Below are 25,704 nucleotides of genomic sequence, written 5' to 3'. Positions count from 1 at the left end.
AATTTTTTGATCTTTTTTCTGCAAAGCTAAATTCAATTCATTAGTAATTTTTAAAATGGCCATCATTAAATACAGATAAAAAATAAAATCAAATGATTCTTATAGCTCCAAGAGATGACATGCTTCTGCTTTTTGATCTTGATAAGTGTCATCCCTTTTAACATCTTCAAGTACACAGATAATTGAAGAAAATATAGTCATTATATTTTAAAGTGAAACATAATGAGATCCATAGCGAGTATAACTAGGCCTTTTAATACTCGTTTTTTGGTTCAAACCTTTACTAGTTTGTAATTCACCAGTGATTACTACTTCAATAACTTTATTTGCTTGTTGCTCTATAAATCTTTCTCGACGCTTATAAGAAGCTCCAACCACATTTAACAAACGAGCAATTAAATCAAAGAAATCATTGATAAAAAGTGATTCTTTGCAACAAAAACAAGTGCTAGCTATAACTGATGAGCAAAATATTGAACATTATAGACAGATCCATTTCTCTCATAATTAAACTTTTCAAGCCATTGAACTCACCTCATATGTTACTAGCACCATCATAGCCCTGCCTTCGAATTATGGAGAAACTTAGTTTGTATTCTGAAAGCATAGAATTAATAGCATCTTTAAGTGATGCAGCTGAGGTATTGGAAACATGAGTGAAACTGGTTAGCCTTTCCACAACAACTCCTCTTTTATCTACATATCTTAAAACTAAATCCATTTGTTCTTTGCATGAAACATCACGACATTAAATCACTAAAATGCCAAAAGAATCATCTTCAAGATCATCAATTATGGTTTTGGTTGTTTCTTTTGAAGCTATGTGCATAATGTCTTTTTGGATTGAATGAGCTATCATTTTTTGATTTCCCAGAACATTATGTAACACAACTTTACCCACTTTATCATTAAGCTACGAATAAAAGTGTAGAAACTCAAGGAAATTACCTTTGTTGTTTGAATTTTATGCTCATCATGACCACGAAAAGCAATCCTTGTCTTAAAAGGAATTTCATACAATCAATAGAGGTATTCACATTGATTTTGTACTCATTGTTAGCCAATTCGGTTTGCCTATCAAATATAGAATGAATAGATAGAGCTTGATTCATCAAATCTTGACATTTATGAATTGCCATAGTATGTGGATTTCCGACGTCATGAACATCCAGCCGCAATTTCTTATTTCAAGCTTTAAATTCTTCACTTACAAAAGATTCATAACCGCTTTGATTTTTAATTTCACTGTTAAATAAATAACAATAGGCAAAATGCAGCTTCCTTTTTATATTGTATTATAACCGATATTTATATTCATCAAAACAAGTGGAATTGAATCGACGTAGTCTACCTCCAATATTTTTGTTGTTGAAAATCATGACTACGAGGTTGACAATGGCATTTTTGAAGATATGCCCTTCTAACTTCATCTTGAGCATTTGGATGGTAATTATCAATTTTAATGTTCTCCAAGATCAACAGAAATAACATTTAAATCAACTTCTTTTTATTGTATTGAATACACTTGTTCTCTCATACTATTTTTTAGATTGATCATCTTGAATATGAATTTGTTCATGTGCAGAATCAGACAATTGAGACACTAATAAATTATTAGATTCGAGTGCAAACGAATCTTTCTTTTTATAATATCTCAACATGGTTCACAGTTTACTGCAAATTATATACAAACAAATAAAATTATGCCAGTGTTGTAGCACAATGGTAATAGCAGAGACATCTTTGTAAGAGCGTGTTCGAATCTCATGCCCCCCTCCCTAATTATAAAAAAAAAATTACAAATTTCAAATTAAATTTAATACAATTTGAATGAATTTATATTTTTAAAATATAGTAGTCATAAAAAATACACCTTAATAAATTCAACAAGCTCTTTAGTTTTTAGTTTGTAATTTAAATGATGTCATTTTCGTCATTCTCAATTATTTTTTATCCGTTTTATGACTAAAATAAAAAATAAATCGCTATTTTGTTTTTTCTAATAAACCAACAGTTGCTACTATAGAAATTGATAAGAATTTGAGTTGTTATATTTTATCACTATATGAGTGTGTATATAGGAATTTGTGTAGTATAGACGAAATGGGGAATCTCATGTGGGGTATAGAAAATTTTGACTAATTGTCACGACCCAAATTATTGAGCCGCGACCGGCGCTAGGGAACGGGAGTGGCAGCTCCGGAACCCGTAGCAAGCCTAAAACCACTATAAATTTTTCGCGAATAAAACATATTATTATATATATTACGTTTTCAGAAATCTTTCTTAAGTGATATAATTCAAATATCAAAATATCGCATTACTTTCCTGAAAACGTTCGCAACACAATTCTTAAAAACCAGGGTCTTACCGAGCGATATCTCATATCCAGCACCGCCCTGTTTCTAGTCATAATCATAACCAATTCCTCTCAAGGCGATTGGTACAAAATTCAAACGGATAAAACGTCATCTTTATAAACAACCTATTTATAAAATTATATCAGAGTTTACTTTTCAAATACCGTTTGAAATTAAATCATAAATTTTATACTGACACCTACTAACTACTGCAGCTCTATAAAAATTCGCACTTTGTGTAAGCCAAAAGGCTGCCGACACAAAGGAGATGGTCTGTCTGATCCGACTCCGGTCACCTGAAAGGATACACTGTGAGGGGGTCAGTACTTTGGAAAATACTGAGTGAGCTTGCAAATTACTAACAGTATTAATATAAAAATATAACATCGCATCTCAAGAACACAATAATATAAAACATATAAACAGGTATTTGATCCGTGCGAAACTAATATCCTAGCATGCAACACATCTCTCGGATAATCATATATCATTCAACCCAATCGTAAATATCAATCGCGAGTCCAACTTGCTGGTGGCCCAGCCACTAGATACGGGGACTCTAGACTACACCGTAGCCGAGTACTCACTCGTATCAAAAACCCAATCGTAAATATTAATTGCGAGTTCAACTCGCTGGTGGCCCAGCCACGTAAATTTCATAATCATCATCAGCTCCCAGTTGTATCGTGTCATTTCTCAAATGCAAACATACTAGACTGACTCAATACTGGTGATCACACAGCCTATTGACACCCAATAGGTAGCTAGTTTCTTCGGATCGCATACTAGTTCTCGTATATAAATCTTGATAAAACATATAACATCTCAATCAATCATATATAATGCGATGCGTATAAACAATATACATATATATATATATGAAAATAACTTTTATACTAATAATACGCGAAAGTAAATTTGCCACTCACCGTGACCGCTATCCAAAACTGCACTATTATAATCCCGCAAGCGTAAGCTCCATGCGTTGTCCAATCACATAACCACTCCAGCTAACTGGCTTGGTAGCTTGTCGGTACGTCAGTTACTTAATCGAGTTACCTATACGTTTAATCCATAAACGTTGACTTAGTATCAAAACCCTAAGTTATAGACTTAGGTTAACATAATCGTATTTCAAATACGATTCTTAACTTTGATAATCTCTTAGTCACACTTTTCTTTTAAACGTCCTAGTTTATGTTTTGAATTTCAATCGAATCACGATTGATTACGCGACTTGAAATTGTTTGAAATCGAGTTTCCGCGTCGCGTCAGGGCCCAGAAAGCCCAAATCAAGAATCCTCACTCGGCGAAAGACTGCACGTTCGTGCAGCAGAGTACTGCACGAAACGTTCGTGCAGTACGCTGCACGATCGTGTACTGCACGTTCGTGCAGTACGCTGCACGATCGTGTACTGCACGTTCGTGCAGTACGCTGCACGATCGTGTGCTACACGTTCGTGCAGCAGACGGCTGACGACGTGCAGCCCCGGGGTTCACTCCCCGGGCCATTTCCGACGTGCTTAAACGTCCAAATCCAATCCGCAACGTTTAGCAATATCAAATATACGAGATTCAAGTTTAAAACGTAGAATTCGAATCGAAAATCGTTAAAACGATAAAACCGCTCGAAACCCAAAACCAAAACGTCAAGCTTACCTTAATTTAATGCTCGTAATCGATAGAGAATTGAATTCTGAAAAAATCGATATAAAGAACGCTCGATTTGGACGAGAAACGGCGAAACCGCGACGGATCGAAATCGTTCGTCACATTTCTCCTTCGTCTCTCTGATACCTTCTGCTCCTTCTTCTTCCTTTCTTAATTCATTTGGTTTCCTTAATATATCATGGCTAATTAGCCACTTTGATCCTTCATTTCTTTAACTCAAACCAATTCTCTTTTAAACTTTCTAATTTAACCTAACGGTTAAATTATTCTTTTATACGTATTATTTATATCCAATTAAATAATACTTGGCCCGAAATTATTATTTTCCTTCAATAATCTTTGAATTGCTATTCTCGAGACTTACTTGGCTAATTTACGTTTTGGCTCTTGAACGTTTCAAAAGTTGCAATTTAGCCCAAAACACATCCGCGTCCAAATTTTAAAAGGTCTCCGATTTACCCGAAACTTTTACCACATATTCTATAAAACATTTCGCAGACCTTGGCGAAATAATTTTCATTTCGAGATTTATATGGTTAAATTACCACTTTAGTCCCTATACTTTATTTTGCGACTTTCTTAACATTTTTCTTTTCTAATTCCAATTCCAACTTTAGAACTGAAATATAATGTTAAATTTCTCACAATAATCCTCTCGAATCCGTCCTGCTAGAATTTAATATTTATCTTAATTTTCCTGAAATCTCTCCGATATCGCCACTCTAGCGACTTAACACTGGACACATGGTCCAATTAAATACTTAAATATTTTGGGGTATTACACTAATATAGAAAATTTTAAGTGTTGTTATGACTGATATAGATAATTTAAAGTCTTTATAATTTAATTAATATAGATCACTTTTTCTTTCTTTAAGAAACATGGGAAGTCTAATTTTCGGATATGAATGAGATCTGAACTCTTTCTCTGTTTTATAATTGAAATAGTATTTAGGATTTTTTTAAGGGTGATGTCTAGGGACCCCGCCCTCTATAACATGCATCCGTATCTACATGTCGCCATCATCTCCAAGATAGCACTACGGCTGATGTAGATCGGAAAACTTTTCATCAAAAGGATCGACAAGATAGGTAGAGCAAGTGCATATAACAATGAACTTCCAACTCCCATCTTTAATAAGAATGCATAATGAGCCCTAGAGTTACGCATTGCAAATTCATTTGCCTCGGCCTGAGAAATCATGGAAGAAAGCATCTTACTCGAAGATGTGTTAATATCTGCAACATCCGGCGCGAGAGGAAGTCAGATCCGCATAAGAGGCTATCTCCTGGAAGTAGCATGAGGCGTAGGCGGAACTCCCGTCAAAACAGCATGAGGCGTAGGCGGAACCCCTGTGGAAGCAGTAACATGAGGCGAAGGCGGGACCCCTATAGAAGCTGCAACAAGAGGCGCATGCGGAACCCCCGTAGAAGAAGCAACATGACACGAAGGCGGAACTCCCGTAGAAACAACAACAGAAGGCGAAGGCGAAACTCCCGTAGAAGCAGCAATATGAGGCGATGGCGGAACCTCCGGAGTAGCTGCAATATGAGGCGAAGGCAGAACCCCAGAGCAGCGATAACAACAGAAGGCGAAGGCAGAACCTTAAGGCAGCGATAACAACAGAAGGCGAAGGCAGAACCTCAGAGCAGCGACATGAGGAGAGGGCGAAGGCAGAATCCTCGGAGTAGCGATAGGAGGAGAAGGCGAAGGCATAACCCTCGGAGCAGCAACTGGAGATGAAGGCAAAGGCAAAAAATGAAACCACCGAAGAAGCAGCAGGAGTCGAAGACGAAAACCCCGAAGTAGCAATGGCAGCGGCTACATGTCTTGAAGACAAAGTAATCGACATAGTTTCCACTTCGGTAATGAGATTCAAATTGATCGTTCAACTGAGCTAAGTTCCTTACCATTTTATAGGCAATGATAAATGGTGAAATCATGGCTGTCACAAATTCGAAAAATGTTATACAATACTTGTTTTATACAAATTAAAGAAAATATATGATTTCTATTTACATACTACTATTTAAAATAATTATACATTTATAATATAATATTATTTTATATTATTACTCTTTATTGAAAAATTATCTTGAAACTATTAAAGTAATATTAATGGATAATGAGGCTGGTACACTACAAAAGTTCGAGTGAATTATAAAAATATTATGAAAATGTCGAGAAAAGAGTTAACGCGCCCTTTATATATGACCAATCGTATAATAAGAAATTTATTTTTATTTATGTGTTTTTTCTGACGTATGTTTTATAGGGTTAATGAAAAGAGAAATTATTAAAATAATACTAGTAATCAACATAAAGTTCTTATGTGTGATATTTTTTGTCTCGTCAAATTTTGGAGCTAATTGAACAAACTTGGCAAGTTATGGACGAAATGAGCAATAAAATTAATTTCTAAATAGGTATTTGCGTATGTTGGCAAAATATGAACAAGGGAAAAGTTCTATCATCTGTTTGGTATTATCCGTTGAAAAGAGCGGATCATATTTACCATCTTCAACTTTACTCTATTAATCAACCAAGGTTCATTTTCAACTCCAAATTTTATACAAAAGATCAAATAAAATCAAATTCATGATTTTAAAAATAAAAATAATTTAATTTGGTATACTTTTTTTTACTTGAAAAAGAAGAGCGTTTATGGAATAGATAGTTTATTGGTATTTTAGATCGTTTAACCCTTCAATTTTAGATCATTTAATAAATTTCTACCACCTCATTCTCATTTCCAATTTTTTTTGTCACCTCATCCGAAAAGTTAAACCAAACTAAAAAAATAATGCATTTTTTTTTTCATAACTACAAACTTAGTTATAAATTTATAATTAATCTTTAGTGTCAAATTTAAAAGGGAAAATGAACCTTTATTGCTCTATTAACAATACAAAGTTTTTTGTTAATTTTAAGTTTTTAAAAAATTATTCAATTTAGTTTAAAACTTTTAAAAATTTTTGTTGAATAGATTTAAAATTCAAAATCAAAATTCACTATTTTATTTTATTTATTTACCTAGTTCGGTGAACTTCTTAGGGTTAATTATAAAATAAATTGTAAATTTTAATACATTTCGCAATTTAATACGATATTCTAACTTTAACAATTTCAAATACGAACTATCAATTTTTTTACAAATTAAAAAATAATGACGTGAATATCAGAATTATATACATCGCAAAATACTATATTTCTCTCTGAAAAAATTGATTGGTACTAAGTTATAACAATATTGACTTTTTTTTTGTCTTTAATATTTTTTAAAATTTTGCTATTCTCGCATCCCGAATAAATTGTAAATCAAACTGATTCAAATCAAATATTTTCAGTTTGTTCCTTTTTCCATCAAAAACCCGACGGTTTTCATATTTCTATTATCTACCCGCCAATGCACACTCCTAGCTAGGTCTACAAATACCACAAATGGTGAAAAGAAATGATATCGGTTTTGCTTATATCCCATTCATCTTTATATTCATACAAAATAGTTACCCTTAACTTAAGGGATGGGGGAAATGATTCACAAACATCCTATATATATGCTCTATAACCAATACAAATGTCTTGTTCGAAACCTCGACTTTTCGGATTCGAACCTCCCCTTCCCCTTCTAAAAAAATAGTTGTATTTTTTCCATTTAGAATTTGTTTTTACCCTTGAGTTAATGTTCATGCCCGACGAGCTTCTCACTCTCCCTATGCGGTCGGACATCAGACTCGGATACAGCAGATGTATCCCCGTTTTTCATAAGAGCAACAATCTCTAAAAGCTCCTTTGCTACCCCCGTAGTCGCTTCATCAAAAGGAGCGACTACCTTTGCTGCCTCCGTTGTCGCTTCAGCCAAAGGAGCAACTTCCTTTGCTACCTTTGTTGTCGCTTCAACCAAAGGAGTGACTTCGGCAATAACAGAACCTTCCTTTACTATAGAACTCTGCTTCTCGACGATCTCTGCTTGATCGTCGTTTTCTTTAATCTTACTATGATTTGCCTCCACATTTGCAACATGGTTTAGAAAGGAGGCTTTCTCAACATCAACATGATAAAGCTCGCCCAAAGATGCCGACGCCTGAAAAAATTAGTAAAGAGAAACTGAGATCAAAGAGAAATGCAATTGAGAGAGGGAATCCGGAATTTTAGTAACAATCAATCGACAGAGTGAGATTTTGTCCTCCCACAGACACGTATAGCATCTATCTCTACAACTACCCATTCCCGCCAAAATCACAAATCACGGAACACAAAAGTAACATAGACAACATCATTAATGTCGAGGAAATTATAATCTTTACTTTGTTTTGTTGCAAAAATATGCTTTTTTTTTATTTTGTTTACAGAAAACATCTTTTTTAAATTCTTATTTACAAAAATATGCTTTTTTGAAAATCTACCAATGATCAATCAAGAGCGTATTCTTGTAAAAAAGAAAAGAAAAAGGAGCATAGTTTTGTTAAAAAAAAAAAAAACTTATTTGTGTAAACTGTCCTACAAAAGAGGTATTTTTTTAAAAAAATTACTCAGCCAATTAACGATCCAAATCAACATAAGCTTATAATTTATTTATGTCATGTATACCTTATTGGAAGCAAAGGTGCTGCTGCGAACCCATCTCGTGGAACTCTTAGGTTTAGATAGCTCGTCTCCTTTCCACGGACTTTTAGCTTTAGTTAGCTCATCTACTGTTAACGAAAACTTAACTTTTAAGTCAATCCAGTAATACTTAAAGAGATACTCCCAGCTAGTTTTGTCATCGAAATCTACTTCCACCTGCAAAAGTTTCAATGCAAAATTTCAATATCTATATATAAAAAAATAAAAAAATTGACACAAACATAAGTAAAACAAATTAGTAAGCATGAACCACACTCTTCAGTTTCGAAAGACTCTGATGAATAAACAAAGTCTAACGTAACATAATAGACTAAAGGAAGAAACATTACATGAAGGAAACAATGACGGCCTGCAGTGCTGTATAGAGCCAAAAAGGACACTGATGGTGTATTTGGTCTAAATGAATTCCAAAATAATTATTGTGTTTCGTTTACTTGAATAATCATTTAATAACTCTATATTTTAAGTTTTGTAGAGCTAATCATGTTTATAAAATGAATTGCAAGATAAATTCATTTGCAAATGAAATTAATTCTGAAGTGGAAATTAACCAATTAACCAAACAAAGGGTAATGGTGTATCTGATTTCGATGAATTCCGCACAATTTTTTGAAACTCACTTATAAATGAATATAGTTATTTTAATAAGTTAATTTCTCTCTTGACTTGTAAGTCTTGTGGAATTCGTCATGCTTATGTCAAATGAACTACTAAATAAATTCATTTGCAACTGAATTGAGTTCTAAAGCAGAACTGAACCGAACAAAGCACATGTAGTTCTCACTCTGTATAAATTACTCACTACGTCCCATAATATAGAGAATTTTCCATTTTCAATTATACTTTCTTATTTAAGTTTTTGACAAAAATATCCTTATTTACTTTTATAGATGTTATTAATTATGGACTATTATCGGTAGTTCCAACAAATTCCTTAATTCTAGTCAATTAGAATATAATAACTGGATTAAATCAAAAAAAAAAAAGAATATACTAACTGGAATAAATTTAAGGGTTATTTTAGGAATATTATAGAAAAAGTATATAGCATTAGTGATATTTCTTATTCCATGTGCAAGTAAGAAAGTGGCAAAAAAATTCTATAATTATAAGACGGAGGGAGTAATTTATATGCCTTTCATATGATAAAAACAAAGGATCAACTAGCAGTACAAGAGAAAGAGGGTGTAACATACCATATCTGTATTTCCCGGTGCAATATTTTCAATCAGCATTATTGTTTTCATGCATACTCCACAAAATCCTTTATTCCCTCTTACACACACATAATCAGATTCTTTAGTGCATCGTTTGCATAACGAGTATGGACAAGTATAGCACATATAATGTGAAGCCTTCTGACATTTGGTACATATATGCCAGCCTGAAACGAAATGAAAATTACAACTGAGAACTCAAAGTTAAAAAATAAAGCTTAGGACTGAAAATTTAGTTAATGCTGATTGTGACTAACACCAATTTTGGAAAATAAGAAAGCGACTTTGAAATGACGCAACTTATGAAGTGCTTTGATGGATATTACAAACTATAGCTTACACGGCAATGCAATAAATTCACTTATTCGTCGGCAACAACATGCTATTCTAAAGGTTTGTCAAAATTCAAATTTGAACAAAAGCCCAGATTTGCAGTTTGACGCACCCAGATTGCAACGTAATGACCTTTGATACTATGATTAGTACAACTTAATGAAGTTAATGTGCAACTGAAATAAATCAAAAACAATCAACAAAGGTTCATTTTGCCCCTCCAACTTGACATAGAAGATCAAAAGTGTCCAGCTTCATGGTTTTAGACCAAAAAACCCAACTCACCAATTTTGGATATTGATGGTTAAAGGTGTAAACTGACCCAATATTGACAAGTTGTTGATGTTTTTGTCCAAAAACACGAACTTGGAATCTTTCGATATTTTGTGACAAGTTGGAGAGGCGAAATGAGCTTTTATTGCAAAAACAATGGCAAAAGCTAATAAATAATCAAGTGCCCACACTGAGACATACCACAATCCCATTTAGACCTTGATCGGAAGAATGCTTCATCCCTCTTGATACAAGCTGGATGATATGCCTTAGGGCAACACCTACCATAAATAACCCAAAAAATTAAGCAAGTGAATTAAATTCCATTTTAAAATTTCAAAACAACAAAATTTACTGCATTATAAGGCGAGCAAAAAAAAATACACTTAAGTAGATATACACAATTTATAGTAAGAGAATCACCTTCGATCACAAAGCACAAGACTACCACCATCAAAACATATGAAACAAACATCTTCCTCTTCCTTTTTGTTCCTCTGAGGAAGAGGTGTTGCATTTGTTTTTGCCGGTCTGCCACGTTTCCGCTTGCCTGTACTGACATTAGCCTCAGTTTCAACCTCCATATTAGCATCTCCACCTGTAAAATTCTCCGCGCTGGAAATAACTGTTTCAGCAGCAGGGGAATTAGGTGTATCCACTCGCAAACCATTATCCAATTCCTCAATCTTCTTCTCAAGTTGATTAGTGGACGCTACAACAGACTCAATGCTGTGAGTAGCATTATCAATATCCATATCTTTTACCCCTTCGCAAATACCAGCTCTATCCTCCTCCACCTTCCCCTCCTTTGCTAACTCTATATCATCATTATCCTCCTGTAACCGCTCTTCCTTTCCAATAAGAAGAGCAGAGTAACTTCCGCAATTGAGCATTATATCGTCTGAATCTTCTGGACTAACGGTTGGTTCAGTATAAACGGCAGACTGCATGTCACTCATTTTGAGCTCTAAATTTAAATCATCAATGATTGGATTCTTCTTTCCTTTTGACTCATCTGGAGTATACTCAACCTCGTGCTTTTCCTCAGCCTCGTGCTTTTCCTCAGCCTCCTCCCCCTCCCCAATAAGCTCATACAACGACTTCTCGGCAGCTTCTAAAGCTGGTGAAGATTCTTGAAACATACATGTCTTCTCTCCAACATCTTCTTCCATAAGCATCTCACTAACATACTTGAGAACCACATGACTAAAACCAAAGTCCTCACGCAAATCTCCCTCTTGGCTCGCACTTGAAGACAAGACTGAATTAGTAGGGGTTGTATCATGCAGCAAAGGGGGAATATTTAAATGGTTTTGATTAACAAAAGTCTTTTCCTTTTTTAATCCGCTATCAAGATTCTGCCCGGATAAAACTGACAATATCTTGTCGTTGAGTTTAAAGCCACTAACCGAACCATACATTCCTCTTAAATGTTGATCCATGACCATCTAAAGCTACTATATTCCACGATAACTGACACCCAAACCAATATCGCGGAAACGCCAAAACCAGTAAGTTCTTTACCTGCCAACAACAAAATCAAAACTTCCCAAATTGGCCAAATGTATTTCACAATTTCAGAGTTCCCACTGTTGCATTAAGCTTCCCAACAGGCACCACGCCACGCGGCAATATATATCTAACAACAGAACTTGGTTCCTAAAAATAGAAAATCAAAATATCTTAAACCCATAATAACATACACATAAAACCCATATATCAAACAATAGAACTAGGAACCTAAATATAGAAATTTAAAATAAAATACAATCTTTTTTTGTTGAAACTAAATAAAATACAATCTTTTTTTTTTGAAACTAAATAAAATAACAATCTTAGAACCAAGAACATGCACATAAAACAGTATGCATAAATAATGATTAAATTAAATAAAAACCCAACAAAATTCAAAATTCAACCAACAAAAGGATCAAAACATAGGTAATCCTGCAACAACACATGAGCAAAATATAATCAGACAAAAACAAACAAAAAAATCATTTTGATCAGCAAAAACAAAAAATTATACTCAATAAGCTACACCACACCACTAATTAAGTAATTAAAACATTAAAAATTAATTTTTTCAAAAAAATAATAAAACTAACAGTTTTCAGCTTTACCTTAACTAATAACATCAGATTCAACGAAATCAATGGCAAAAAAACAAAAAAATCCGACGATCAGCGATCTCCGGCGCCGTATATCTTCTTCCGATGACAATCAGAGCCGTTGGATCATCAAAATGAAAGCCAGATAAGTCAATGTAATTGGGAGAAAAAACCCTAATTGTAAACAGTGATTAAGCAAATTGAAAGTCCATGAAAGTAATTTAGTTTGGAGAAGATAAGTACTGAAAAAGGAAGAACGAAGCGAGTGTACGGAAGGTGAAATGACGGTTATGCCCTTGGTGTACACTGGTCTTGCTTTGCTGCTTTTGGTCGGTATGAAGGTATGAACACCCCCCCACTAAATTGACCTTCTAACACGTGTTTTCCTTTGAAAAAAATTAGACTTTTTATTCATAGTTGAAAATTTAAAAAAAATAAGTTTTTTTAAAAATTTTAAAGTGCTTTTCATATTTTATGTAATGGATATGTTAGTAGATTGAATCTATTTATACAAGAGTGTAATGTAGAATATAATATTTATAGTTAATTTGATGAAAGATTAAAAGATATTGATGGATTGCTGAGCATCGGAATTGGTGTTTGGAGTGATGATCGAGTACATACGAAAAAAAAAAAAAATCTGAAATTTATCCATTTTATATGAGTTCATATGATGTTATGGCAAACAGATTCTTTTTATCAAAATTTATGTTGATGTTAAGATGTATTTTTCAGTTATGGTAGAAAAATGTGTATACGTAAGTATCGTGATCGGTGTTTAAAGTGATAATCGACCCTCCAGAAAAGGAACAGACCAGTTAAGTTAGCGTTGGTAGAGAAAAAGAAGGAAAAAAGAAAAAGAAAATTTGTATATGTATTTAAATGTGAGTTCATACAATATTTATGACTGATAAGATTTTTTTGGTCGTTGTTCATGTTGTTAAGATGTATTTTTCAGTTATAGTAGAAAAATATGTAAATATGTTTATTCGGGACTGGCTCTTAAAATGATGATCAGTCCTATTAAAAACTAATTGTTGAGTTAGTAGAGATAGCAAAATAAAAGAGAAAGAGATATATTAAATTTTTCATTATTTCATTATGATCGATCAGATTTTTTTTTGTCGATATTTATGTTGCTATTAAGATGTATTTTTCAGTTATGGTAGGAAGTGTGTATGCACGTTCATGTGAATATCGGGATTGGTGTTTAGAGTGATGATCAGCTTCTAGAAAAGGAACAAACATGTTAAGTTCGTGTTGGTAGGAAAAAAATAAAGATGATATCTAACATTTATCCATAAATATTTTTACATGTGAATTCATATAATATTATGACTACTCAGATTCTTTCTGTTGGTACATATATTTAGATGCATTTTTCAGTTATGATAGGAAAATACGTATACACATTCATGTGAATATCGGGATTGATGTTTAGAGTGAAGATCGGCCGTTTAAAAAGGAAGAAATTTGTTAAGTTAATGTTGGTAGAAAAAAAAAAGTAAAGAAAATATCTAAAATTTATCCATAAATGTTTTTATATGCCAGTTCATACGATACCATGACCGATCAAATTTTTTTGTCGATATATGTGATGATGTTGGGATGTATATATGGTAAGAAAATGTACATGCCGGTTCATGTAACGATACAATTTTTTAGTTATTGTTCGGATTTAAGTGCTTATTTTTCGATTCGAGAACTATATTGCTCGATTTATTACTCACATTATTTGAGTTTGGTGTTATAGGTACTCATCCTAAAGTTATGCTAGACTTTATATATCTAAAGGTTTTAACTTTTATTTATGTTTTGCTATACTTATACTATTTTTTATCCTTAAATAACTTTCAAAATGAAATGTTAAAAGAACAAAATATTCATGTTCTAAAATCGGATAGGTATCAATAAGCTATAACTATAATGGTACGTGTGTTAGGCAGAATTTTGCTAAAATTGTAGGATCAATTCTCTCAAAAACTATAGAAAATCATCTATATTCAATAATAATAAAAATATGATGAGTAAAAATTGCATGAAAATTATTTTCTTGTATAATTATGGGATAATTTAATCATTTCCTTCAATTTATTTTTTTGATAATTTATGGAGGGGGGAGTGCTTATGGAAAGATTCGAACCCACGACCTAACAGTTTGCTGTTTAGCGCTTATACCGTTATTGGTATTTCCTTCAATTTCAAATTATTAGAAGATGGTATTATATATATAATGTATCAAAAAAACCTTGTAATAATTATCCCAGAATCGAATATTATCAATGTTGAGTTGAATCTAAGAGATGTTGGGTACAAAAGAAACTGGATTGCTTTGAGCATTATTAGATTCGCAAATATGCATGTGATACATATTATCTAGTATCTAACGACAGAAAATAGAACACATTATATTGATGATTGACATTGCCATAAATTATATTTAGAGAGGGCAAAATTTTATTCAGCCACACGATGAATCGTTCTATTAACTTTTAATTTCTTAGATTTTTTTTGAAAAATCAAATGGTCCGCTAAAATTAAAAAAATATTAATTTGTCAATTCATTTTTATGCAATTTTTCAATTATTACTATTGATTTGTGAATTTCAATGATCGCATTCTTTATATGTGAATTCTGATGTGTATATAATTAAAAAAAATGTTCTTAGAAACAAAAAGTATAAATCCAAACCTAACAAGAAAATAACAAATAAATGATAAAATTATTTCATTTGCTAGCCAAATATGTTTAATCTGTAGGAAATAGTTGTCCAAAATTAATTATCTGAATTTTACAAAAAATAATGTTACAGTATGAGTAGTTGCTAAACAAAATGATACTCTTGACTTGAGCCTCACACTATTTTCAACTCACGGTACATGAATTACAATACATGACTAATTGACACGTGGCAAACATATTTCCACTGATTGGGGAAAAAATAAATATTACAATGGCTTTTTGACATAGCTCACCGGAAAAACTCAAAAAATATTTTCCGACAATGATTTTCTGCCAATATATGGAGCCTAAATCGGGAATTTTTGCAATGTATGATAATCCCATCACCTCGGTCCATGATTATGTTCGAACATTTTTAGCGTCTGGATTTTCTGGAATCGCATGTCAGCTGTAGTTTTTTTCTTCGGAAAATTGTTACAGCCTTCCTGGAAACCGGCCTTCCAATACATCAGTCAAAAGAACGGAGCCGTCTTGCTTCTCGTTTATCCTCCACACTCTAAAATGTGGCGGGAAAAACCCGTTTGAATTCCATTTACTCAAATGAATAATAGAAAATGGCCCCTGAACTTTTCCAGATGGATCTTCATAAAGCCATATTTTTTCTGCCTCAAGATCACAAAGCGGAACCTCTCTCCCCAAGGAAAGTGGCAAAGGTACAGCAGCGGATACAATCACGGGATGTTCTGATTGGAATGTTGCTTTACCATTCCGATCATTATCATAAAGCAGGACCTCTCTCCCCGAGGAAAGTGGCAATGGTATAGCAGTGGATACAATCACGGGATGCTGTTCAGACCGGAATGTTGCTTTACCATTCCGATTGCTAGTTACTAAACCCGTAAGGCTCTTTATTGCATTCTGATTACTTATCCCAACGGCTCCCTGTTCGGAACTCTTCTTAGACTCCGTATCCACGCAAAGTTCCTTGTTTGCTACATTATTTTGATCGGCTTCTCTTGATGAAATTTTGCGCTCTACAAGCTTTCTGCCAAAACCAGTAATTCTTGGTCCGACATGGTTACCTGCAAATAAAATTCAAATTATTGCCGGCTATTATTAACAAAAAACTGTCAAAACCACAGTATTACAATTCTTCTGCTCCCACACATAATTGGTACCTTGCTTTATCACATCTGATTTTCCAGCATCTTCTTCAGATTCCAAATTCAAATCCATTTTTACGTCAATATGTACATCAGGAATCTCGCCTAGTCTGCGCTGAATTTCTTTTGGCGACTTCAGAAAATCTAATTTCTCAACATATTCTCTGAGCGTGCAATATAGTCAAGGAACAGCAGATATATGTTCTTCGCAAAATTAACACGATAGTTTATTATGGGAAAAATGATACAATGTTACCGATGTGCCACGTAATTTTAAACATCTCTCACATTTATTAACATCATTTATTAATATGTAGGTCCTCTTTTAGACGTGTTGATTGTTTACATAAAAAAAAAAAATTGTCAGAAGATTTATATTAAAAAATAACGTGGCACATCTGTTGCATCGAATAATTATTCTGGATAAGATTAAGTATGCAGAATAGAGAACGGAAGAACGAAAATGAAGGCATGCACTGGATGCATTGATTGTCAAATGCAATGCTCAACAGATAACAAAACTGAAAAACAAGTGAAGCCAAGATGACAATATAAACTAAATACAAAAAACCAGAGTTCTTCAGGAATATGTCTAGTTATGGTTAGTGGAGTGCAAAAACTGAACCAGACTGAACCGAAAAATTTGGGTTGGTTAAAATCAGTTTTTCGGTTCAGTTCAATTTTGGACGAAAAAGAAATTTAGTTGAATTTCAGTGCATCCCGAACTGAACCAAAAAAATCAACCAAACCCTCTAGTTTGGTTCAGTCGGGTTTGAATTTTTTTAATTCCTGGACATTTTGGGTTGGTTCAATAAAGAAAAACAAATTTTTTGTTCAATTCAGTTCAGTTAGATTTGAACTGAATGCACACCCCTAGTTAAGGTATCTCATCTCATCACTCTCAAGTAAATTTTGTGAATTATATTCTGAATAATATATTTCTACCCATGTATTTTGGTGAGCTGCCCTTAGTTAAACGGACCTAAATATAGCATAAAAGCCGGTGCAAGCGTTCCAAAATCACACAAGGAAAAGTAAACAGGATGACAAGATAAATCAAAACATTCACATATGGAAAAGGATATTCCTTCATACGTCCATTTTCACTAGCTCGATCGCGAAGATGATTAAGCCTTGCTATCTCCGTCTGCAGCCACTGAATCAGAAGAGAAGAGCGTGAGCATCATCATAAGGAACAGGTTTGTTATTTATAAGAAACTCCGCAGAAGTTTAAACAAAAATCTAAAATTTAAAATTAAAGTTTCAGGTCACTTTAAGGTAGGGGTGTGCAATATTCGGGTATAACCGAATTAACTGAAAGAACCAAACCAAAATTTTAATTAGGTTCAGTTTTTGGTTAAATCAGCTTGGTTATGTTTTTACAGTTTGGAAAATTTTGATTAATTCGGTTAGACTTGATTTTCGGTATAAAATTTCCAAATTCACCGAACTGACCCAATTAACTGATTATAAATATATTGATGCTAATTTTATAACTTCTAAAAAATTTAAGGTATTTTTGTAATTTTTAGAGGACATATTAGATATCAATTTACCCTCCACATTTGTATATATAAATAAAAATTAACACTAAAATTAATTTTTTTATATTCTTTTTAATGATTAATATTAAGGCCTAATTACTTAAAAACCACCCATCTTGTAACTTTTTTTCATTTATACCATGACCTAGGAAAATTTTCAATTGTACCCTATTTTTGATTTTTATGTTTCATCTCTACCCTAATGAGTTGAATTGACCTATTTTCTTTTGAAAAAAAGTTTAAATTTGTCCTTCATTTTTAACCTATACTCTAGTAAAACGTTAATATTAATCATTTATGTATCTTGTTTTTAATATTTTCATCTTTAAATTAATTAAATTATCAAAAAATTTACTTTTGGGGTACAAACGAAACATAAAAATCGAAAATATGGTACAATCGAAAATTTTCCTAGGTCATGGTATAAATGAAAAAAAATTACAAGGTGAGTGGTTTTTAAGTAATTAGGCCTAATATTAATGATATTTGGTTATTCGGTTAACTGAATCAACCGACCGAACCAAATAATTATTTTGGTTTTGCTAATATTTAGTTATATAAAATTCGATTACGGCTATAAAAAAATCAACAAATTCAGTTACAATTAATTCGGTTTGGTGACCGAACAGACCGATGCATACCCCTACTTAAGGTAATGAAAGTATACAGTATCTAATTGGGAACTCACATCATTGACTTTGACAGGTTGAAGCGCCATTGCTTTCTCCTGAATCTCACCCTATAAAGAAGCTCTATTATAAAAAGGGACACGTAAACTAGAGCTGGAACACAGAAATGAGCATCTAAATACTTACCACTTTGTTTTCAAAAACAATTACTTACCACTTTAAAACGTTTGAAAAGTCCACAATTTATACTCTGCCGTAGACGTCTGCATTCATCCTGAAAACGTTAATCATCAACTTAGAACAGCAAAGATGAAGTACAAAATTTATATAGAGTTCAACAAACTTCAAGTTACTGCCTGATCAGGTAGTACCTTTGATTGCAAATAAAAGGTGCATTTGGTAGTAGAGTAGTTATTATGCATTTCAAAATATGATACAAATCCATAAGAGTAATACAGCTGAAAGGCCACTAGAATCAGCTCAACAATTTCGAAGACAAAAGGTAAAGAATAGAAAAGAATTTCTGATACATATAATTGTGATTCAAAGAAGCAGATAGGAGAATGATCTGCATAAAAAGAATAATTATTTTATAGTCACTGCAACCATCAAGAATCCTATCGAAATGAACAATAATCAGTTGAACATATGATTCTTGCAAATTTTGTAGGAGCTTGAATCTTCATTTCTCTGTGCATATAAATATCCAGATATTTTAATATATTTCAATATATTTGCCACAGTGCCCCGCCTTCCTATTAATTCTGAGTTATAACACCATAAGTAGCAATCAAGTTTGATGAGACAAAAAGGAAAACGAGAAGCATCAGTCAAATTTTGAAAAAAATATGAAATAAACCTTTTTAGAAGATCTTCAATCATATAACTTAGGAGTTGTATCATCAATATAGGTGATTTTCTTTTAGAAATTAGAAAATGACAAACAGCCAAAGGAGTTGGTGCCAAAAAAGCATGCTCCATTGGCAAACTAGAAAGACAAGAATAAATGAGGCTTTTGAAAAAAGAAAAACATTAAAACAGATGTTTGTTCAACATGAGTGGACATGTTGAGGATAAAACTGTGATGAGGACATTAAAAGAAAGGCGAGGGTGGGTTTCTATGGGGGACAAGTTGAGAGAATGAAGATGAGATGGTTTCTGAACATGAAAGCCGTGAGACCATCAAATGCCAATTCAGAGATGTGGATCACTAAAGGAGTGCTGCATGAGGATACAGAAAATTAAACCTAAACTAACCTGGAGAAAGATGGTTAGTGGGTGTTTAATTCTGCAAAGATGTAATCATGTAAACCAAAATTGTGTGGAACAGATATAGGATTGACATGGCCACCCCTTACTAGCTTGGAACTAAGGCTTACTCTAATTGAGTGGAGTTGAGTTGCTTACAGTCAACAACCGCTTATGTAGCATTATACTGGAAAGCAACAAGGATAAGTAAGGGCACACTAGCATACAAGTCAAATGCATCTAATATCTGTTTTATAGTTCATAAAGGAATTTAGAAAAAATATTTAGATATGCCATGTGCAAGCAAAAATACAACCATATGGAAGCAAAAACACAATAATATACAAGCAAAACTACAGCAGTATGCAAGCAAAATTACAATGACACGATGATAAAAACTAAAGTTGAGGAAAAGTACAGCCAAAATTACAACTTAACAAAGTAAATCACAACCACAACATTTTTCATCATGAAAGCAAAAGAGAGTATGAGACCTAATGATATGGTCTATGCTGACTCGAGATTTTAACAGCGGCCCTTGCGGAAAGGTATCCGGTCAACTGTTACATATCAAGCAGTTATATGTCAGACATGCATAAATTACAACTCCAGTGATCAGTTGCAGTCGTAAAGCTTTCAACTTTATCTTTATGCTGAATGTAGCCTAAATATGAATTTTGCCTTATCTTAGAAGTCAGTTACAGGAAATCATAATAGTTATATACTTTGGCCACAACACCTTGAAAGCAGCCAGCCTGAGCAAGATTAAATCCTTAAATCCCTATGCCTGTTTCTTTATTCTAATTTCCACCAAAGCATGTGATGTGAGCAATGGTGCACACTGCTCTCTCTCCTAGGATCTGGAATTTGCAGAAGAAACTCATAGGAAGAAGAGGTAAAAGCAAATAATTTACAATTGACCAGGAGCCTCTATCTGCTTAACCTAAAATCTACAATGTTACATGCCATATTTCAAAAATGCTTGTAATGCACAAATAAAACTATAAGGTTTAAAAGAAAGCAGTTATAAGTTATATAATATTTGGAAGTAGGAAAGAGAATTGTTTATTTATGGTATTCCTTACTTCTGAAATATCCTGATTTGAAACTCCCTCGATTGATACAGTCTCCGTCTTGTTCAAATTTAATATTTCAAGCATGACATCAGTTGTTCTAGTGCCAACTCCATATGATTGACCCGCCCTGCTAGTACCTAAAAGTAATCATAAAAAACTGACAGTTATTATGCATCGAATACAATGTGCAGAGAATTTACTAAAGGAGAATCTCTAAATCTTTAATGAGAGATGACATAAATCAAGAACATTTAAATAATACCTACAACTGGCACAAGCCTATACATGTTTTGCTTTTGATCACCGCCCAAAATCCTAATTCGCACAAATGACCCAACAACCGTTTCATGAAACTTCTCACTATCATCCATTAAATTCTCTATCAAACTACGCTTTAAATACAGCAAGTTAATGTTATGAACATCAATTGCTGCATACACTTCTGAATTAAGACTTATGTGCGACCTTGTCCCCTCCATCATCTTAAATGCTTTACATCTTCTATCATTACGACTATCACTAGTTCCAGCGTCGTCTTCTTTACAACCGACAGCATCAAAAACTTTTGCTCCACTACTGTCATCAGCTAGAGGCTTTTCTCTAAGAAGAAAGTGGTTTTCAAGAAGCCTCAGCATTTCAAAGTGCCCTAGACGTGGTCTTCCAAACAGGTTTTTGAGTCTTGAATCACAAATAATTTGACTTTTCTGGCGAGGATCCCGAAGGTTATTTAATTTTATGTATTCTACTAAAAGAATCTGGACATCAAACTGAGATACCAAAGAAGTGTCCCCATTTTTCATGTGAGCGACAAACTCTAAGAGCTCCTTTGTTGCCCACATTGTGGCTTCAGTCAAAGATATCTCTTTCTCCACATTTCGACCTTTTTCTAAAGAAGGGTCTTTTTCTTCATCAACATGATTAAGCTCACCGAAGGATACCTCCTTAGGAAAAACTGTGCTTCCAATCTCTTTACCAGAACTCTTAGCTTTAGGTAGTTCATTTCCTTTCCATAGATTTTTAGCTTTAGTTAATTCATCTATTGTTAAAGACATCTTAGCTTTTAAGTCGATCCAGTAGTATTTAAAGAGATATTCCCAGCTAGTTTTGTCATCAAAATCCACCTGGACCTGCAAAATTTAATATGCAAGATAGAAGAAGGTTTAAAAATGACACAATCGGGAGAAATATAAATTGTTACATGACACCACTCCCAGCTCCAACCTCCAATGACATGAATAAAAAGGGTTCAACAGAATATATGAACTTTTTGAAAAATAGTAGATGAAGAAAACAGTAACAGTCTCTAGTACATTAGAGAACCAAAAATAATATTCCCTCCATCCCACAAAAAAAAAATTTGGTTTTTGCAAAGATTTAAAAAATACTAGTTAATTTGGTTATTTTTTAACATCTCATTATACTCTTAACTTAATTATCTAGATATTCTAAATATCGCTAATCAAATATTTTGAAAACCAATTGCTTTTGAGGTTAAAAATAATTTTGAAAAATTATGTTTGTTATTAATTTTTGGATAAAGTGAACACAAATGATGATTGCGAGATTATAATAAAGTGGTTGACTTGAAATTAATGAAAGATAATATTGGTATTTCAAACTAACTATTCAAACTAAAATAGCAAATTGCCTATATTTGAGATGTCCAAATAGGAAGTTTGTCTATCTTCATGAGGGAGGAGGGAGTACTTTATAGTGCTTTATTTTAATCTGATTGATATGCCCATCTCGAACATAATCTAATCAGAGGACTAACTAACAAGCCAAAGATAGAAAATATACATACACTTTCTGTATTTCCCGGTGTAATATTTTCAATCAGCATTATGGTTTTCATGCATGTTATACAAAATCCTTTATTTCCTCTTACACACACAAAATCAGCATCTTTGGTGCATCCCTTGCATAAGGAGTATGTACAAGTAAGGCACATGTAATGTGACACCTTCTGACAGTTTCTACAGATATGCCAACCTGAAATTATATGCAATTAGATGGCCTTTGTTAGAATGTAATAATATCAGGAAGTAATGTCAATAGTCAATAATCAATTAGTATAAATTAGTACCCTGTTTTTAGTAATTTAGTTACTTAGGAGACCTCCTAATCTATTGTATTTAGAGGTGTATAAATACCGTCTGTATATTGTTGAATCAAATACACTAATACATTCTCTTCTTTTCTATCTTTACATGGTACCAGAGCATAAAACTAAAATAATAAGAATATCTTCAGAAAAATAGATTTTATAGTAATATTGAAATGTATAATGGAATGAAAAATCAACTATCCTAGAACTGGAAGCAGCACTTCCAGAAGCATCTCAGAACCAACCATCCTATTAAAGAGAGGTTAAGGTTCCTGCTCTAGAGGAACCAGGAACCAAAGGTTCCAGAAGCATATGCTTCCAGAACAATGGGCGGGCTCTAGGTAAGGGCAAAGCAGCATGCCCATCCATCAAATAGCAGACATGTTTTCGGAAGTGTAAAAATGAAAAAGCACTTGTACATGAAAAATTAGATTTACATTTGAACTAGCCCATCCTCATAATAAACCCACCCAAATAGGAATGACACCAACTTGAATGTCATTAATGCAGTGAGTATGCAGCTGAAAAATGTTCAAAACAACAAACAGACATTTATAAAGAAATCAAGTGCGAACATTGAAACATACCACAGTTCCATTTTAACTTTGATTGAAAGAATGATTCATCCCTCTTCACACAAGCTGGATGATATGCCTTAGGGCAACCCCTACATAGATCAGCCAAAAACAATTAAGCAATGGAATAGAAAAAGTGCATGCAAACCCTACAAAAGAAAATAGAGCATAATTAGAGCCTGAATTTCCATTTTGTATATCAAAATAAAAAAATAAAAACAGCAGAACTCAATGCATAAAAAGGCAAGTAAATAAAGGCCCGTGCACTAGTAGTAGAAAACTGACCGTCGATCACAAAGCACAAGGCTTCCACCATCGAAACAAATAAAACAAACATCTTCCTCTTCATTGCTGTTATATTGCTGCACAGGAATTGGCCTTGTTTTTCCTGGTCTTCCACGTTTCCGCTTGCCTTTACTGTTATCCAGGACATTAGCATTAGTTTCAACCATGCCATTAGCATCTCCTCCTCCTTTATCATCCTCCCCATCAACAACACCTATCGCAGCAGGTGTGGCATCACTGGCACGAGGTGACTTAGGTTCATCATCATGCATATACGCTACATTAACATCTATCCCTCCTCTTTTTTCTTCTTCCGAACCAGCAACACGTATCTCAGCATCAGAGGCAACAGAATGAGAAGGTTTAGCCGATCGCGAATCATTATCCAATTCCTGAATCATTTTCTCAAGGTGATGAGTGAGCATTATTAACTCAGGCTGAATGACAGTTTCCGTCGAATTACCAACTCTACAGTCCTGCAAATTATCCACCGCCTTCTCCTTCCGTAAATCATTCCGCTCTTCTCGCTCCTTCCGCAGCTTCAAACTATTTATCTCCTCCTCCTTACGTAATCGCAAATCACCGTCCTCCTTCGGCAACAACGACCGATTCGCCATCCCATTATCATAAACTATCTTATTCGTGTTATTTTTTTTTCCATTATTTAAGTCAGTCTGAATACCGTGGAGTATAGATATACATTCCTGATCCTCTTCAACAACATTACAAAGACGAGTAGCCGACGAAGATTGATTTATAGTAGGTGTTGGTGTACAAACAGTACTAGTACTAGCAGATGAAGAATTAAGGAAAAACAATAGAGTTTCAAAATCCTCCGAACTAACAACATTAGCATCCAAAAATCCATCAACACTACCACTACTAGTCTTACAATTCTGCCCTAATTTTCCCTCCATTTTTTATAACCTAAATCCCAACTCCATTACAATTTCCTAAAAATTTCAACCTAATTGAAATTCCGAACACTAATTCAGATTCTGATTACTGATTGAAAGCAGCAACTTCGAGAAATTATTGAAAATGATTATGATTACTTACATACAATACAGCGTACAGAACTCCGAGCTCAGCTGCTCTTTGACTTCGCCGGAGATTTAGTGAACATCTATCTCTCTGTTTACCGGTTTTTTGTTGCTGCCGGTGTATCGGCGAATTTGTTTGTTGTTCTGATTTGGTATCGCCGGTATCATGAGATGTAATAGATGTTGATAGATAATTGGTCTCGGCGTTTGGGATTTTTTTATTAATTTATTTTTATTTGTATTTTTTTTTATGAATTGAATTATTATTAAGATTAGTGTGTTTTCATTTTTTTTAATGAATCTATGATTAATCATTAATTTGTTTTAATATACTTAGTGAAATGTTATGGTTATTTTATTTTTACTTTTTAGTACTTTTGTTCACATTGAAAACAAATTGATGAAAATTCATTTATAGGTGATAAACAATGGCGGAAATAGATTTTTTTTAGTTCAAATTAATTTTTATAGTTTATTTTTATAGCAGTTCGACTGCATTTCTATTTAATTTTAATTTCACTATAAATTCTATCTTTTTCTTTGAAAATGTGCAATACTTTTCAAAATTTTAAAAAACCATTCTATAGTCGTGGAAAACGAACTACATGTCTAAGTGATAAGTGAACAAAATAAACTTTTTCTATATGTAAAAAAAAACGAACGAAGAATCACTTTACCCCCGAACTTGGCACAAAATATCAAAAACGTCCATATTGAAAAAACCGGGTCACTTTTACCCTGAACTTGACAAAACCGGCT

The 25,704-nt window shown here is 33.4% G+C and overlaps 3 protein-coding genes across 4 annotated transcripts; all 3 read right to left on the bottom strand.

The window, feature by feature from the left end:
• Nucleotides 1-5,313: 5,313 nt before the first annotated feature.
• On the bottom strand, nucleotides 5,314-5,884 carry LOC130014980 (uncharacterized protein P19A11.02c-like). Its single transcript, XM_056104189.1, has 2 exons — nucleotides 5,752-5,884; nucleotides 5,314-5,636 (listed from the first exon to the last, which is right to left on the bottom strand). Exons 1-2 carry the CDS (start codon nucleotides 5,882-5,884, stop codon nucleotides 5,314-5,316), a joined length of 456 nt encoding a protein of 151 aa, XP_055960164.1.
• A 1,593-nt stretch (nucleotides 5,885-7,477) lies between these two features.
• On the bottom strand, nucleotides 7,478-12,949 carry LOC126660629 (zinc finger CCCH domain-containing protein 19-like). The gene is made up of 6 exons (XM_050354204.2): nucleotides 12,605-12,949; nucleotides 10,905-12,140; nucleotides 10,683-10,762; nucleotides 9,855-10,042; nucleotides 8,623-8,814; nucleotides 7,478-8,116 (listed from the first exon to the last, which is right to left on the bottom strand). The coding sequence occupies exons 2-6, from the start codon at nucleotides 11,927-11,929 to the stop codon at nucleotides 7,712-7,714; spliced, it is 1,890 nt and encodes a 629-aa protein (XP_050210161.1). The 5' UTR covers nucleotides 11,930-12,140; nucleotides 12,605-12,949; the 3' UTR covers nucleotides 7,478-7,711.
• Nucleotides 12,950-15,359: 2,410 nt separating this feature from the next.
• Nucleotides 15,360-25,177, bottom strand: LOC126660382 (zinc finger CCCH domain-containing protein 44-like). Of its 2 annotated transcripts, none has more exons than XM_050353852.2 (10): nucleotides 23,903-25,177; nucleotides 23,630-23,709; nucleotides 22,740-22,927; nucleotides 21,198-22,062; nucleotides 20,945-21,072; nucleotides 18,826-18,885; nucleotides 18,671-18,721; nucleotides 17,524-17,585; nucleotides 16,454-16,608; nucleotides 15,360-16,357 (listed from the first exon to the last, which is right to left on the bottom strand). In XM_050353852.2, exons 1-10 carry the CDS (start codon nucleotides 24,817-24,819, stop codon nucleotides 15,750-15,752), a joined length of 3,114 nt encoding a protein of 1,037 aa, XP_050209809.1. In that variant the 5' UTR covers nucleotides 24,820-25,177; the 3' UTR covers nucleotides 15,360-15,749. The 2 variants fall into 2 exon arrangements, with proteins under 2 accessions (XP_050209809.1, XP_050209808.1); XM_050353851.2 differs by having other exon boundaries at nucleotides 17,524-17,594; nucleotides 23,903-25,176.
• Nucleotides 25,178-25,704: the final 527 nt, after the last annotated feature.

Source organism: Mercurialis annua, linkage group LG8 (genome assembly GCF_937616625.2).
Source record: "Mercurialis annua linkage group LG8, ddMerAnnu1.2, whole genome shotgun sequence".
NCBI classification, from domain to species: domain Eukaryota; kingdom Viridiplantae; phylum Streptophyta; class Magnoliopsida; order Malpighiales; family Euphorbiaceae; genus Mercurialis; species Mercurialis annua.
The sequence above is the reverse complement of the archived record's forward strand: the minus strand, read 5'-3'. Positions and strand labels throughout refer to the sequence as shown.